At 46.9% G+C, this 17,338-nt stretch overlaps 1 protein-coding gene across 5 annotated transcripts in view; it reads right to left on the reverse strand.

The window, feature by feature from the left end:
* GAS7 (growth arrest specific 7) overlaps positions 1 to 17,338 on the reverse strand; it is a 283,345-nt gene that overhangs the window by 52,441 nt on the left and 213,566 nt on the right. For 4 of the 5 annotated variants that reach the window (XM_002747912.6, XM_035300035.3, XM_008996523.5 and 1 more), the window contains exon 4: positions 5,916 to 6,001. The exons of the other annotated variant lie outside the window; for it this stretch is intronic. In XM_002747912.6, the coding sequence (XP_002747958.3) occupies positions 5,916 to 6,001 (86 nt within the window). The remainder of the gene's footprint in view (positions 1 to 5,915; positions 6,002 to 17,338) is intronic. 5 annotated transcript variants of the gene reach the window in all.

Here is a 17,338-nt window from a genome sequence, read left to right on the forward strand (position 1 = left end):
GGATGAATTGTATGGTTAATATGAATTATGGCTCAGTAAAGCAGTTTTAAATAGAGAGAGGGAGAAACTAAAGAGACACAGCAACCAATGTATCTGTGTGTGAACTTGAATAGATCCTGGACTGGGGAGAAAAGCAGCTGTAAAAGGGACCTGGGGGCTAGGTGTGGTGGCACACGCTTTGAGAGGTTTAGGTGGGAGGATCACGTGAGCCCAGGGGTTTTAGGGTGCACGAGCTATAATGGTGCCACTGTACTGCAGCCTGAGTGACAAAGAAATATCTTCTCTTAAAAAAAAAAAAAAAAAGGCATTTTTTGAGATGATTGAGGAATCTGGAGTGTATATATCAGGTGGTATTACTGAATTAATGTTTTCTTAAATATGATAATGGTATCATCATTATATCTTCCCCCTGGAAGATACATTCTGAAATATTTGCATTTAAAACAGTAAGTCAGGAATTTGCCTTAAAATAATCTGGATGGTGGAGGGCAAGGGGATTAGGGGGAAGGGATGGGAGCACAAATGAATCAAGATTGGCCAAAGGCCAATAATCATTGGGCTCAATTAATAGATCTGTGGTACTTTATTATCCATTCCCTCTACTTTTGTACAGGTTTGCAAATGCCTGTAATAAGAATATTTGTTTTAAATTTCTTTTGCCTATGATTCTAGAGAACTTTTCTCCTCTGTCTACTTTTTAAAGCCCTGCCCAGGGGTTGGGACACCCCACCTGGGCATCTCTGCATCACCCTGAGGCCTGGCAGGGGGTGATACCACACAGCAAATGCTTGGTAAACTGGAGTGGGTCATTCGCAAGGGATTCAGCAAGCCTTCCACTCCAAACGTCTTCTCAGCCCATTCCTCTCCCTGTAAATAATCTGGGTCCCATCCCTTCAGCAGGTGGGATCCCATACAAAACCCTGCAATGGCTTCCTAGTATAGTTAGGATACCACCTGAGTTCCTTGTGGTAGGTTGTGCAGACTCCCCCAGCCTCATTTCCCACCTCCTATGCCTGCTAAGTTAGTAAGCCACAGCCACACTAGGTCTCTATGGATTCTTTAACAACACGGTTCCCCTGTCCTGCCTCCAGGCATCCACGATGCTGCTCCCTCCCCTAGAAAGCTATTCTTTCCCCACCTCTTTTCCAAGCGAAGGTATCTTTTCTTAAGGTGTCCATTCCTGACATTTCTACCACCAGGCTAGATCCTCACAGCATCCACTTCCTCCAGCCCTTATCACTGCTGAAATTGCATCATCATTTATCTACTTTTTTTCCCACACCAGCTATAAACCTTCATCGAGGCAGGGGCTAGAGATAACCACTAAGTTTCAGTATCTGATAAAGACCTAAACTGCTCGGTAAGAACATGTGTGTTACTGAATTATCGAGGTAGGTAGGAGGTGGTGGAGATTGAGCATCTCACCTCTTTCTCCACTGGAACTCCATGCTCCAGTGGGTCCCTTAAGTTTCCAAGCCCTTCATGCCATTCTCTTTCCTCTCTCCTGTGTCTAGAGAGTCTTCCTGGGAAGTTCATGAGCAGCCAGAACAATTGAAAGGTGGATCACAAAAAGGCCTAGGCACAGGTGGGTAGGAAGGAAGGGGACCCCCTAGGATGTCATTTTGCAAAAGCAGCAAGAGTATTAGGCTTTGACCTAGAACCAGAAATACCATTTGATCCAGCAATCCCATTGCTGAGTATACCCAAAAGGAATATAAACCATCCTACTATAAAGACACGTGCACACGTGTGTTTACTGCAGCACTACTTACAACAGCAAAGACTTGGAACCAACCCAAATGCCCATCAGTGATAGACTGGATAAAGAAAATGTGGCAAGTATACACCATGGAATACTATGCATCCATAAAAAAGAATGAGTTTATATCCTTTGTAGGATGAAGCTGGAAGCCATCATTCTCAGCAAACACAAGAACAGAAAACCAAACACCGCATATTCTCACTCATAAGTGGGAGCTGAACAATGAGAACATATGGACATAGTGAGGGGAACAGCACACACTGAGGCCTGTCGGGGGTGGGGGGCTCGGGGAGGGATAGCATTAGGACAAACACCTAATGCATGCAGGGCTTAAAACCTAGATGACAGGTTGACAGGTGCAGTAAACCACCATGGCACAAGTATACCTATATAACACACCTGCAGGTTCTGCACAAGTATCCCAGAACTTAAAGTAAAACAAGTTTTTTTTTTTTTTTTTTTTTTTTTTTAAAGACAATTAGCTTCTGATACTTTGCCTCTGCCCCGCAATCTTCTGGGCTCCATTTATCCAGCACCCAAGCTGATGACCCCAGGCCTGCAGAATTGAAACCTTCCACTGGGTGGCACCAGGTCACCACCACCTGTGCCCATCCCCCCAGGTCTCCCAGGGTCAAGTGAAGGAACGGGACAGGCACCCTCAGGAACTGTGGGGCACCCACTATCAGTCCTCCCCACGACACAGCACGGTGGGGACACGCTACTAGTGTCCGTGGAAACTGGGCCTGCCCTCCCCCTCCCCCCAACATTCTAATCTTCCTGATCAGTTTGCTCAAGGAGGGGCAGCTACACAGGGGGTGGAAAGAGATCTCAATGGGGCTTTGAGATCTGGGGCTTTCCAGTCTAGGTTTCATCACAGTAACCCTGAACATGCCACTTTATCCACTCCACTCCCCGCAACTCAAGTGGGCACTGGTTCCTTTGCTCATTCATTCATTCATTCATTCATTGATGTTTAAGTGTAGTTATTACGAGTGGTAACTGACAGCCCGGGACGGTGAATCAACTCGTCTGCATGCTGGAGTGTGGTCTATACCTGGGGAACCCTTTGTGGGTAGTGCTCTCTGTAAACACCACATCTCCTTAACCTCTTTCTATGTTTAACTCTTGGCACCTTTTTGTTTGGATAACCAGCCTGCAGGTTCACAAACCAGGACAACAAGTAGTAGCTAGCTGGGCATGGTGTCCTGTGCCTGCAGTCCCAGCTACTCTGGAGGCTGAGGCGGGAGGACTGCTTGAGCCCAGGAGTTCCAAGCTGAGGCCACAGTGAGCTATGATCGCCTCTGTGAATAGCCCGTGCATTCCAGCATGAACAGCACAGGGAGAACCTGTTTCCTAAAGTTTTTTTTTTACTGAAAAAAAGTAGTAGCTTCTTATATCTAAATGTTACCCTTTCACAGCCTAAAAGACTAACATTCTACCTCCCAGTCCTGGGACTGGTGAACAGTGCACATTCACCCTCTCCATGTAAGTGCATTCTTTATTTTTGTTACCTTGATGACACCTCAGCTCCCAAGGTCACCCTCAAAAAACAGTGTGACTCAATCTGCTGTCTTTAGGCAGCCCCGGGCCCGAGTCTCCAGGGCTCTCCTCTTCTGAATTCCCCATATCGGTACGTACTTTGTAGCTTTTATTTATTTATTTTTAATAAAAAATTGTATCTGTCTTCTACACAAGCAAAATGTGTTCATTTTAGGAAATGTTAAAAATAGCAAGAGAAGCGTAAAGAAAACAGAATTACCCATGATCTTAGACCAAAGTTTCTCAACTTTGGCACAATTCATGTTTTCAAGATGAGCAATTCTTTGCTGTGGTGTCCAGCACACTGGGGGAGACTTGGCATCAACCCTGGTGTCTACCCACTTGTTGCCAGTACCACCCCCGCCCCAGGTGTGACAATCCAAGTGTCTCCAGACATTGTCAAATGTCCCCTGATCAATAGCCATGGTCTCAGGTGCAGACAGAGCTGCCATCGATTCTCCAGTTTATTTTTCTTCTAGTCCTTTTTCCTCACATAAGTATAGATTTCCTTCTCCCAAATAAGATTGACTATGTACGCAATGCGTGTCCTACTTTTACTACTCTATATTATGTTGTGAGTACTTCCCCAAATCATTACATTCTCTTTAGAAGCATGCTTCCCAATGGCTGCATAGCATCACTGGCTAACCTCCAGCACCATAATCCCATTGACCCATCCCCTGTTGCGGGACAGTTAGGCTGGGTCCAGTGTTAAGGTGCTGTAAATAATGCTTGAATGAACAGCTTGCACATAAATCAGAACCTCTCAAGATACCCCAAGAACAGACACTGGAGGAGAAACCCCTGTGTCGATGGCTTACAATGCACACTGTTAAGTCAGCTTCTGAGATATCTGATTAGACCAGTGTCCATCCTTTAAAATGGATGCGTAACAACTTCATAGTATTTCAGGGATGATTATGGTCTATTAGGGATGAAAGTGATTCTTCCTCAAATTTTGAGGGTGAGGGGCTATTTCTAATATTCTTCCTGATGATGCTGAGGACAGCACCAGATTTCTGTCACTGTTTCTGAACCACATCAGAATAAAGGCTGATGTCTTCAGAAAGACTCTCAAGTAAGGAGACAAGTAAGTTTCACTTCAAACAGGTTGACAGAATCTGTATTGAGAAGGCAAGCTGGGAGCTTAGCAGCAAATACACAAAGCCAGGTTGATTCATGACGGGTGATGTGAGCAGTGGAGAGAAGGGGACTGACAAGCCAGCTGTGTGCTACTGACTGCCAGTCCACTGCTCAGGAGTGGTCTCACACCTACAGTGTCAGCATCACCTCAGGGCTGGCCAGGATCCCAGAACCTCAAGCCCCACCTTGGACCTCCTGGATCAGAATCTGCATTTCAACAAGAGGACCAGCTCACTCTGAGTCCATCAAAACTTAATACGTTCTGACCTACATGGAGGTTCAAATTCTTTTCCAGAGTTCACTGAATTGGAGCCCAGCATTCAGCCCTCCTAAGAGAAGAACCTAATAATGTTCCCCCAAATTAACACTCTTGTCCATGTTAGAACTGAGTGTCACATTTCAGCTGATTATACTAAATAGCCCACGGGACCCCAGATGTTGCCAAATGTCCCCTGATTAAGAACCACGGTCTCAGATGCAGACAGAACCACCATCCATACTCCAGTTTATTTTTCTTCCAGCCATTCTTCCTTATGGTAAGTATAGATTTCCTTCTTTCAGTGACTGGTACCTAGATTCCACTACATACGCAGCTGCTGTCATCGTCATCATCAATATCAGCATCAGGATCATCATCAGTGATCATGATTGTCATCATTTTCATTATCGCCCCCAGGGTTCTGGCATTTTAATGCCTGGAAGACGTTGCTAGAGTTTGGAAGCTTCATTAAGAACACCTTGATAATTCATGGGTAGACTAAATAAGGCGAGTCCTCAGTTTTTTAGGCACAACTTAATGTAACTAGAAGAGCCGTAAGAGTTGGCATCAAGGTCCAGGCTGACCAGTGAGTAATCTTGTGAGCTTGTGCAGGTCATATAACCGGTTGGACCCTGGTGACGTCACGCGTAGCATGGGAATGTTACTGACGCCTAACTCACACGTTTGCATAAGCATCAAGTGGGATGGAGATTGAGAAAGCAGTTTGGAAATCCTAAAACATATCCCCATTTCCCTCCATCTCATAGCTGTCTCTATGCTAGTTTATCAAATGAGATGATCAAATTTTACTAAATTCCATTCTGGGTAGTCCGGGTGTGGGAGGGGTAGGGTAGAGACAAGGAAAATGGTCTGGCACATCCATACTCTTAAAGGAATGGGAAACATAGGCTGCATGTATCGGGAATCCAGACCACAGAATGGAACTCTCTGTCCCAATGGTTTCAACCCCATCACCATCAGCCCCTCCTCCAAACCACCCTCAACTTCTAGAAAACCAACAAACCACAACCATCCAACCCTCTCTCCATCAGGGAACACTGAAATAACCCAGATAAAGCAACCACTTTCTACCTGAGGGAGCAGAACTGGGCTGCAGCCACCTGGACTCCCATGATGGACTTGTCTTAAATGAAGCCTTCCTGGGCCTGCAAAGGCAGCGACCTCTATACCTCCCTTAACAGGACCCCTTACCTGGGAATCACCGGTGGATTTTCGGACACTCATGTGGGCAGTCTCTGCAGGGTGCGCTGGGGTCCCTGACGCGTGGTATCCATTCACTGCAGGGACAGAGACACGGCTCAGATGCTGTGTGGGCCATAGACGGGCACCCCCGCCTTTCGTCCACTGCAGCCCCTTTTCCCACCTCTGAGAGGTCTTGCGTGGCAAAGACCATCCCTCAGGACTTATCTGTATCTGCAGAGCTGGAAATGGGTTGAAAACATCTCTCTAATCCTCAGCACCCAAATCACCAAATTCTCAGGGGACTGAGTTTCTTCTTTAACCCGACTGAAAAAGGAATGTGCCTAACAGGAGGTGAGCTTGAGATGGTCCAGCTGCCATTGCTACAAATACATCAGATGTAGTTACAGATGCCAATCGCAGCCCCCAGAGCTGGGGCAGGGGGTCCTCCACCACCTTCCTACAATTTCCCTCATCTTTCTTAGTAACTTCTCCACCCTCAAACTCAGAGCAGCAGGATGTGAGCAGACTGGAAAGAGGACTGGATCAATTGGTCACCATGAAATTAGGCTCTGTCAATTAACAGCCAAGGTGGGCATATTGCACTTCATTCTTGAGTCACCGTTCTCCTAGAATTAAAAATACATAATCTGGCTGGGTGCAGCAGCTCACGCCTGTAATCCCAGCACTTTGGGAGGCTGAGGCAGGCGGATCACCTGAGGTCAGGAGTTGAGACCAGCCTGGCCAAAATGGTGAAGCCCCCTCTCTACTAAAAATACAAAAAAATTAGCAGGGCATGGTGGCAGGTACCTGTAATCCCAGCTACTCAGGAGGCTGAGGCAGGAGAATTGCTTGAACCCAGGAGGTGGAGGTTGCAGTGAGCTGAGATCACACCACTGCACTCCAGCCTGGGAAACAAGAGTGAAACTCCGTCTCAAAAAACAAACAAACAAAACTCATAATCTGAAGTTCTACAATTCTACCCTTAAAACTTTATGTCTCTTGGGGGGCACTCATCTATGCTCCCAACGCGTTCTGATAAACCTGCTCTCCAAGGGACAGGGGAAGCCCTGATATGCAGTATCTGCTAATTTATGTTCCAAAACCACTCCTACTATGGACGGTTTCAAGCCTCAACACTGCTGCATGCTCCCGACATCGTGAATTCCCACTGGAACCCATGTAGTGTCGGCTCCCAGGTGGTACCGCTCTCATAGGAATATAACTACATAAGCTTACAGGAGCAGTTTCTCCTCAGTGACACTTAGCTTACACACCTGTACAATGGGGATAATTCTAGGTAGTCTCCTGACCTCCTTTGCTGGTGTGAGAATCCAACTAAGTGATAATTGCAAAAGTTATCAGTACTCATAAAGCACTTTGTTTAAAACAAGGAAGGATGAAAGGTGGGGCGCGGTAGCCCGGCCCTGTAATCCTAGTACTTTCTGAGACCAAGGCAGGAGGATCGCTTGAGTCCAGGAGTTCCAGACCAGCCTGGGCAACATAGTGAGACCCCATCTCTATTTTTAAAAACAGAAAAAAATTTAAAAGGGTGGGATGGCCGGATGCAGTGGCTCACACCTGTCATCCCAGCACTTTGGGAGGCAGAGGGAGGATTGCTTGAGCCCAGGAGTTTAAGATCAGCCTGGACAACACAGTGAGACCTTGTCTCTACAAAATAATTTTTTTTTTAAATTAGCTGGGTATGGTGGCTCATGTCTGTAGTTCTAGTAACTCCGGAGGCTGAGGCGGGAGGACAGCCTGGGCCTGGGAGGGAGAGGCTGCATTGAACCATGATTACACTGCTGCACTCCAGCCCACACTTCAGTGTGTGACACCCTGTCTCAAAAAGTGGGGGAGGGGAGGCATGCAGAAGGGGAAGGTCATTGCTTTTGTTACTGAACTGAGTCCCCAGGAACCACAAGCCTGCGTGATCTCCAGAGATCAGGACAACACACCGTCCCCGTGACCCAGGCTTCAAGTTTAGTGTGCAGGTCATACTGGAGGAAGAAGATCTATGTCCAACTCATGGTTCTTTTGGAGAAAACGCTATAGTGTGGCAGGAAGCACAGGAGAATATGGCTGAAAATTACCAACACCTACTAATTTGGGGTGGCAAGGGCTGGAGGTAAGTGTTGGGAAATGGGGTGATGAAGGCCATTCCACGGAGAACCCTTCTCATGCTGGGGCAGTACACCATTTCCACCGCTTGCAGTGAAAACTCCAGCGCCAGGCAGGGCCACACACAGCCACGTGCCTGTGAGCCGCTGGGCTTCTTCCCGATCTACAGGGTTTGCCCTCCCATTCTGGAAGAAGGTAGCTGCACACATATCAAGGAAATAGAAAACTGATACACAGCAGGCCCCGAGCGCAGTGGAAGCTTGGAGAAGCAAGAAACAGATCCATCCTGCAGGCCAGCTACAAGCCTGGGCCACACCCATGCCCCTTAGGCAGTTGGCCAAGTGCAGATAACATCCACCTGCTAGGAAGGCAGCTTAAGAGACAGAGACCACAATTCCAACAGCATCAGAGAGAATGCTGAGGGCGCCAAGGAGAATTCACTTTGACCGTCATAAAGCTATGCCAGGAAAGACATGAGCCGGATGATAAATACACCCCACAATGAGGGCAAGATAGTTGAGACATTTTCTTTATCAAATAGCATAGAACTAAAGTGGGTAAAACACAAATACTGAAAAACCTAAAAACAACAGCAGAAAACCTAGGACATTGCTTTCAGTTTAGGACTGATTAACAGGCAAAAGCAAGGAGGATAAAGAAGACCTGAATAATTTAATTTAAAAGGCTAATTGAAATAGATGTAGACAACATCGTATCCCACAAACAAAGATAACATCTTCTGCCAGGAAGCCCTGGGACACTGCGACACTGAAAAAGTTGGCCATATTTAAGCCACAAATAAACTGAATAAATGGCAAGAAGCATAAAAAACACAGGCCACATTCTTTGACCAGCAAAGCAATAAAAGTAGATATTAATAATGAAAGAATAAATATACAAGATCCCCATCCCCAACTCCTAAACACTTGGAAATGCAAGAAACTGCCCTCTTAAATAATGCCAGATCAAGACGGAATGTCAAATTGTAATTACACAATATTTAGAAAATAATAAAGAAAGAGATACCAAAACAAGTGGGATAAGGTCTGAATTATACTTGGAGGAAAATCCACAGCCTTAATTATTTCATTACCAAATGCAAAGGAACAAAAATAAATGGACTAAACATTCAACTTAAGATTTTGGGGAAAAAATTCAAAGGCTAATAAAACACGCCAAAAGAAAACAGGATAAAGGAATAGGAAAGTGGCAACGGAAATTAATGAGTCAGGAAACAGGATGCCATTAGCAAACCATTGCTGATTGTGTGTGTGTGTGTGTGCGTGTGTGTGTGTGTGTGCGTGTGTGTGTGTGTGATAACAATAAAAAAATGCAGATAAGCCAGGGTAATTTGAGGGGGAAAGAGAACACAAATGCTCAGAATTAGGGACCACAAAGAAAACAGCAAAACAAATAGAGTAGAAACTTTTTTTTTTTTTGGGTGAGATGGAGTCTTGCTTCATTGCCCAGGCTGGAGTGCAGTGGTGTGATCTCGGCTCACTGCAATCTCCACCTCCCAGGTTCAAGCGATTCTCCTGCCTCAGCCTCCCACGTAGCCGGGATTACAGGCACCCACCACCATGCCCAGCTAATTTTTGCATTTTTAGTAGAGACAGGGTTTCACCATGTTGACCAAGCTGGTCTTGAACTCCTGACCTCAAGTGATTCGCCAGCCTCAGCCTCCCAAAGTTCTGGGATTACAGGTGTGATCCACCGCACCCAGCCTACAGTAGAAATGTTTTAATGCAAGAATGTATGATTTATAATTCTACCTCTTAAACACCAAACCTCCCATAAGATTCAAATTATCAAAGGAGTTTCAAGAGATGCCATTTCATTTGAAAATGACCTCCCCCAAAAAGGCACTGGACTCAGATGGTTTTATGGGCAAATTCATTCACACACTCAAGAAAGAAATACCCTTGCATAGAAATGTGTGGCAGGCTTAGATCTATTTTACAAAGCCAGCATGACCCTGATCTTAAAATCAAACACACACACAAATGAACCATGTTTAATCTGCTGACAAGAAAATACAAGTTTTTATCTGAGTAGGTAATAAATCTCTATCTTTGATGGTTAAGTCCCCGTGAACCAAGGTTGTCCCAGCTCCTGGGGAAGACCCTGACTCCCTCCCTCCCCAGACCCTCCAAATGCATGCTCAGTTTCCGCACCCTCCCCTTTCCCCACACGCTCAACCACCAGGAACCGTCTAAAGTGGAGACATTTTGCCCCAATCCAATCCCTTGTTCTCACTTCAGTTCTGGTCTGTCAGCTGATAGCTAATTACTGCTCATGTCAAAACAATTACTATGAAAGAAAACATAATTTTCCATTTGACCCTTTCTCCCCATGCTGCAGCTCTCCTCAGACACCCTGTCTGGCTGCGTGTCACTTGAAGACTCCCGGGCACATTCAGAACACGTCTCAGTGGAGATCTAGACAGATACAGCCCGCAAGTTCCCGGCAACCTCACCCATGAGCTTTCTTCATTGGTGTTCCCTGTCCTCAGGGTTCCCGGCTCACCCAGGATCAGCCACAAAACAAATGAGGCCAGAAGTGGGTGCTTCTGGGGCCTCCAGCCTCCGGGGGAGGAAAAATAAACCTGGTCAAGGATCACTCATAAAGGGAACATAATTCAGTCTGGAGATACAAGAAAGAAAAAAGGCAAATGCCAAACTCAGCTGTTTTTCAGATTTTTAAAAGGGGAACTAAATGCTCTATCTAGTAACCTTAGCAGCCTCAAATATAAATAATACACACAGGCAACCACGTACTTCATTTCCCTTATGGGCAGTTAAGCAGCTTGATAGGGCTTAGGAGGTGTCTAGTGAGAGGAGGGGACAGATATTTGGGTAGAAAAGAGGAGAGGGAGGTCTGGGTAGGGAGAAGTAAATGGAAACTGAGAAGAAAGGAGAATATGAGATGTTATTGAGAAAGGCCAAGCAACAAAGAAGAGCCTGCAGCTCTGCCACCCAGGGCTCACCGGCCAGCAGGCCTCCACATCTCAGCCCGGATCCCTGATGGATCAAGTCCCATCCTCGGAGCCCTATTCTCCTGTTCCCTGAAGAATCCAAAAGTTTCCTGTGCCCTGAAGAACCCAAAAGAATATAAGAAAATCAGCCATGAACACTCCCCTCATTATACCTCCTGTAGATCTGGCTTAATTTCTCCTATCTCTGGAATAAACATAATTTCATTCCTCAAAGTTAAGAAACCTGGTGGCCGGCCCTCAAGGCTCATGCCTGTAATGCCAGCACTTTGAGAGGCTGAGGCAGGCAGATCACTTGAGGTCAGGAGTTTGTGACCAGCCTAACATGGTGAAACCTGGTCTCTACTAAAATATTAGCCAGGCATGGTGATGTGCACCTGTAATCCCAGCTACTTGGGAGGCTGAGGCAGGAGAATTGCTTGAACCTGGGAGGCAGAGGTTACAGTGAGCTGAGATCGCATCATTGTACTCCAGCCTGGGCGACAAGAGCAAAACTCTATCTCTAAAACAAACAAGACACCTGGGAGTGCTGAGGCCTTGGTTCTTGAAATTCTCGCTTCCCTCTCCTCCTCTCCCCTCTTTCCCTTTTGCCTCCCTCCCTTTCCTTCCCCCTTCCTATCTTTTCTCCTTCCACCCATTGTCCTTCCCTCCTTCTTTCTCACCCCCTTTTCTTCCTTCCACCCATCCTCCTTACCCATCTATCGCATATGGTACAGCCTAATGTTTCCCCAGGTGTATTGAAAGGGACAGCAATTCTGCCAGGATGTGTATTGTAAGTGTTATGCAGTAATAGTAAAGGTTGAGTAGGAACAAACACCCCATTATTCCGATTAAGTTTATTTAGAGTAGGCCTTTTAGAATATGCTGATAGGTGCTTGAAATCTCAAGGCAACAGCATGCAGCATCCCTCCATGCACATGACATAGAACCCATTTGGGGAAGTACAGCAGGACTACCGTGAAACCCACTTTGGGATACACAGCCGTGGCCATAGGAATGCAAGGTTTGAAGTCGGGCAGTTCTGTGCTCATCCGGTCTGATGGCCCAGGACACAATCGCAGCCTTTTTCCTCCCACCACACCCTGAAAGGCCTCGCTGGTTCCTCAGTCACCACGCTCGCCTTCTCAGGACTATCCAGTGTCTACCCCGATCCATTCAGAGGAGCAGTTCTACATAAATAGCTTTCTGTTCCAGAAATTTCTCTCTGGCCACCTGGTCCTCACTGTCTCTCCTGGTTGTCTAAGATGTCAACTGCATTCCCAAAGACAGAACTGATCAAAGATTTTCCCACATGGTTGTGAACAGTTAAACATCTGTGGCTGTTTTCCAGGACATCAGAGGTTAAACAGGCCTCTGTAAGGTCCCAGGAGCCTCGACCAGCAAGAACACTGGTTCTAAGGGAACATTTACTTCTTCCAACAGAGGGTGTCACAACCTTCCCTAAAGTCAGTGGTGAGATCCAAGAGCCCTGGGGAAGCTGCTCTGAACCCAAGACTGGCTAACTCCTCAAGAAGTGAGGGTCTTCCTTTGCTCCTGCAGGAGATAGGAGAGCTGTTCTGGGCTTCCTGATCTGGAGAAGGAGGTGTGGGTGAAGGTGAGGCTCTGGGTTCCAGAGCCCCCTCTCCAGAGAGTCGCTGCTCGGAGGAAGCACAGCTGCCTCCCTAAACATACCCCTGGCCAGCTCCTCAGACTCAAAGGAAGGTCCTTCTTGCGCTTCAGCCTCTGCAAAAGCACTAGCTCTCTCCCCTTTAATCTGGGTTCCCTGTGGCTACTGGAGACCTAAGGATGATCCCTCAGTGGGCTCAAGCCCCAGGGCTGAGCAAAGCCAGATCCCAAACCCATGCTTCCTGAAACACTCCCAGAACCACCCACCAGGTCAACCTCAATAAATAATAGATTTCTTTTATCCTTCAGAAAAACACAGAAGTTCAATGCACACCCCAGGCCGGAGGCTAAGAAAGGAATTGGCTTTCCACACGTGCACTGTTGACATTAAAAGCCACAGGTGCCTATTTGAATTCAAACAAATCAAATTTAAATAAAATCTAAATGCAATGTGATTTCCAGGACCGGATCCTACAACCGAAAAAGGACATGAATGGAAAAACTCAGGAAAGCTGAATAAAGTCTCACACTTAGTTACTTGTAATGCATGATGTCAATTTCATGGTTTTGAAAAACCTACTGTGGCTGTGTAAGATGTCAACTGGGAACACTGAGTAAAGGACGCACACAAACTTACTGTACTGTCTTTATAGCTTTTCTGTAAATTAAAAATTGTTCCCCCAATTTTAAAAAAGTTATTAAGTTACATTAAATGAAAAATTCATCCCCTTGGGCATACCAACCACATCCATGAATTCAATAGTCACACGTGGCTAGTGGCTACCATATTGGAAGGCGCAGAGAAAGAATGCTTGTCCTGTCACGGAGAGTTCTAGTGGACAGCACTGCCCTTCTGTCTTCATTCTACCCAGTGACTCATACATGAAACTCCCAGCATCTCACTTTTCACTCATTTTCTGTCCCTTTGCCCGTTACTATTTCTCTCTACAAATCAGTATTTCCACCCTGCATGTTAAGCCCAGCCCAAAGAGGACTTTTAATGTTTGCAGCAGTTGCCAAATGGTGTCTTAGGAGGTCTGTTTTGGTTTAAGCTTTACTTCTTACTCACGTGGGTCTCACCCAGAAAGCCTGGCATTAAACACCTGTAGGAAAGCTACTGAATAAACACAGCTCCCATAACTCTGGTGATATTAAAGGAAATAATGCAGGAAAAGTCCCCAGCCCAGGGCTGATCCTAAGTGACACCCAGCATTCAAAGAGTGGAGTCTAGTTTGTATCCGGGGGAGTGGGGGGGGGGAGAGAGCTCTGGGCATGTTTCTAGAATGCTCTCCCCAGCTGGCAACCTGACTGTCTGTACTTACGAGCATCCAGCAAACCTGCACTAATAAGAATGAACCAGCTCTGTCTGTGGGTGTCCCTTCAAACTCTCTCTAGAAGTTCAGAAAGCTACAACACGAAAGTAAAGCTGGTTGGGCATAGTGGCTCATACCTATAACCCCAGCACTTTAGGAGGCTGAGGCTGGAGGGTCACTTGAGTCTGGGAGTTTGAAACCAGCCTGGGCAATATAGTGAGACCTCATCTCTATGAAAGATCCTTTAAAAATTGGCTGGGCGAGGTGGCATGTGCCTATAGTCCCAACTAATCGGGAGGCTAAGGTGGGAGGATCACTTGAGCCCAGGAGGAGGAGGCTGCAGTGAGCCATGATCACACCACTGTACTCTAGCCTGGGTGACAGAGCAAGACTCCACCTCAAACAAAAGAATCCAAAAGCATGGCTAGATGGGCAGGGCCTCGGGTGATCTCCCGCCAGGCCCTCAGGTTTACGAATGGGCAAAGTGAGGCCTGGCAAGAAGAAATGTGCTGAAGGCCCCAGTTTAACAAATTATAATTTCACAAATCTAGGATGCCAGTGATTGAGGCCAGCAGAGGCTCATATCTGTAATCCGGGTAATTTTGGGAGGATCACTTGAGCCCAGGAGTTCAAAATCAGTCTGAGCAATATGGCAAAACACTGTCTCTACAAAAATAAAATAAATAAGAAAGTTAGCTGGGTATGGTGGCACATGCCTGTAGTCCCAGTTCCTCAGGAGGCTGAGGCAGGAGAACTGCTTGAGCCCTGGAGGCGGCGGCTGCAGTGAGCTATGATCATGACACTGTATTCGAACCTGGGCAACAGAGCAAGACCTGTCTCTAAACACAAACAAACAAACTAGTATATACTATTGATTGTAAGATGCACCTGACTTCCAAGATATGAGTATGTCAGGGGAAAATGCACGTCTTAGAATCAGTGACACAGGACTCCTCATGCTGACATAGGGAGCTGCTGCTGCTTGCTTCATGGGCCGTGGTGCAAGAACCCTTGAACAGTGCCGAACTGAAGCTCTGAGTCAATCTAGAGCAGAGCTTCTCCACCTCGGTGCTAGTCAGTATTTAGGGCTGGGTGATTCTTTGTTGTGAAGACTTTCCTGTGCTTTGTGGGATGTTCCGCAGCATCCCTGGCTCTTATCCATGCCTGTAGTGCCTCCCCCCGGTGCCGGCAGTCAAAAATATCTCCAGACAGGGTCAAATGTCCTCTGGTAGACAAAATCTCCCAATAGAGGGAGGAAAGCTTAACACATATGTGGTATGTTGGAAATAAAGCACAAAAGCACTGAGTTAAATAGGTCTCTTCATTTCAGGCCTCTGCCATCTTCAGATGCACCTGTCCTTCTTCAACCTCCTTAATGGAGCACTGATAGATCTGGGATTCCAAAGATTCCACCTTAGGAAATACTACCCCGGCACCCTGGGGGTGGGACGGCAGAGGGGGACAGCAGTTGTCAACACACTCAGTCTAGCCTTGACCATGCTGGCAATTCTGGTTTCTAGATCTGACCTTCTCCATCCATCTCCCTATCTTTCTCAGCTCCCTTTACGAGCCCACACAGGGCATTGCTGGACACAGAGAGGCTCCTGATATGCTTGTAAAGAAAAGAAGGGAGCCTGTTGAACCCAGGCCTCTAAACCAGGGATCAGAGGCAGCTGCTGTGAGCCCTGCTTCTGCAGGACAGTCCCCGTCAACAGCAGAGAGGACACGATGCTGCCTGTGGATGGTTCCAGGAGAGCAGGCTTTAGAGAAGTGACCCCATGACTCAAAGGCCAAGTCTCGACCAGCCCCACCCACGTGGCAAGCTGTGAGTCACACCTGCCGTCTCTACACGTCCAAGCCTCCCTCTGCCGGCATCCCGGTCCTGTCCTCCTTCACAGACCACTCTGGCTGGAAAAGACAGCTGGGTTTCCTTTTTAGTGTCTGGCTGTCCTGGAGCCAGCCAGGAAAGAGGACGCACCTTGCGTCATTCCCACCAGCATTTGGATTGTTAAAAAAACACAAGAACAACATTGAAAGAGAAAGCGGTGGGCTCAGAACCGCCCGCTGTCACGCAGCAGCTACAGCATGAAAGGGCTGAACAGGCCCATTTCTGGGGACTTGGTCTGAGAAGGCAGCACTCACTGTCTCCCTAGGAAATCAGTCAGAGCTGCCCCATGTCCCTCCCCCACAAGGGGGCTTCCTGTCTTAATTTTTAAGTAATAATATAAATATAAATAAAACGCTTTAGAAAGCCTAAAATAATTTTTGATAGGAAACACCCATCTTCATACCCCTCTCCCACACCTCAGCTGATTTTCTAGAGGTAAGATTTTTCCCATCATTTCCAGTTTTGAGCTCTTCTGCTGGCTACTGTCATATGCCTAAGCAATATGCTCTGAATGTGCAAGTTCATGTCTTCAGGTCTCAAGGGTAGAGGACATCCAAAGATCCCTGCTCTGAAAGGTGAGGGTCTGGCCGCTCCCACTGTTCCCTGCCTCCCTTCTCGGATCCAGTATTCCAGAGTTTTGTGATTACCTTTAGTCCTTCCTGTGGTTTCCTGTGCTGCTTCAGGTAAACCATTTATTTAGACCAGGGATTACTTTTTGCTCCAAGAACTTGACACAGCCTTTCACCCCACTTCCACAGAAGCTGAGGATGTCACTGCCCAAGGCATTAAAGATTAAATTCCCAGCCCCAGCCACAACCTTGATTTTCATGTTTTGCTGCCAGATTGACTCCTCAAATCAAAAACCAAAAAGTATGCTTCACACACCATAAGATGGTGGAGACACTGGCGAATTAGCTCAACACAGAGAAGCCAGGCTCTGGAGACTGAAGATTCCACAAAAGAAACAGACAAAGCCCTCACCCTCCGGGAGCTTACAGTCTAGCATGGGAGAGTGAAGACCAACTAGGAACAGGATTCTGGGGACATTAAAACAGCAGGCGGCTGTGATGTAAAGTGACTGGGTGAAGGCTCTAAATTGAGTGGTCAGGGAACGCTTCTTGGAGGAGCAACTTTATTTTTTATTTTTTATTTTTTGAGACGGAGTTTCGCTCTTGTTACCCAGGCTGGAGTGCAATGGCGCGATCTCGGCTCACCGCAACCTCCGCCCCCTGGGTTCAGGCAATTCTCCTGCCTCAGCCTCCCAAATAGCTGAGATTACAGACACGTGCCACCATGCCCAGCTAATTTTTTGTAATTTTAGTAGAGACGTGGTTTCACCATGTTGACCAAGATGGTCTCGATCTCTTGACCTCATGATCCACCCGCCTCAGCCTCCAAAAGTGCTGGGATTACAGGCTTGAGCCACCGTGCCCCACCCAGGAGCGACATTTTTAAAAAGCCGCATGAAAGCAGATGTTGTTCTCCCTGATGATGGGTCCCATAACCTGCCTTCCAG

This window comes from Callithrix jacchus, chromosome 5, assembly GCF_049354715.1.
Source record: "Callithrix jacchus isolate 240 chromosome 5, calJac240_pri, whole genome shotgun sequence".
In the NCBI taxonomy this organism is placed as follows: domain Eukaryota; kingdom Metazoa; phylum Chordata; class Mammalia; order Primates; family Cebidae; genus Callithrix; species Callithrix jacchus.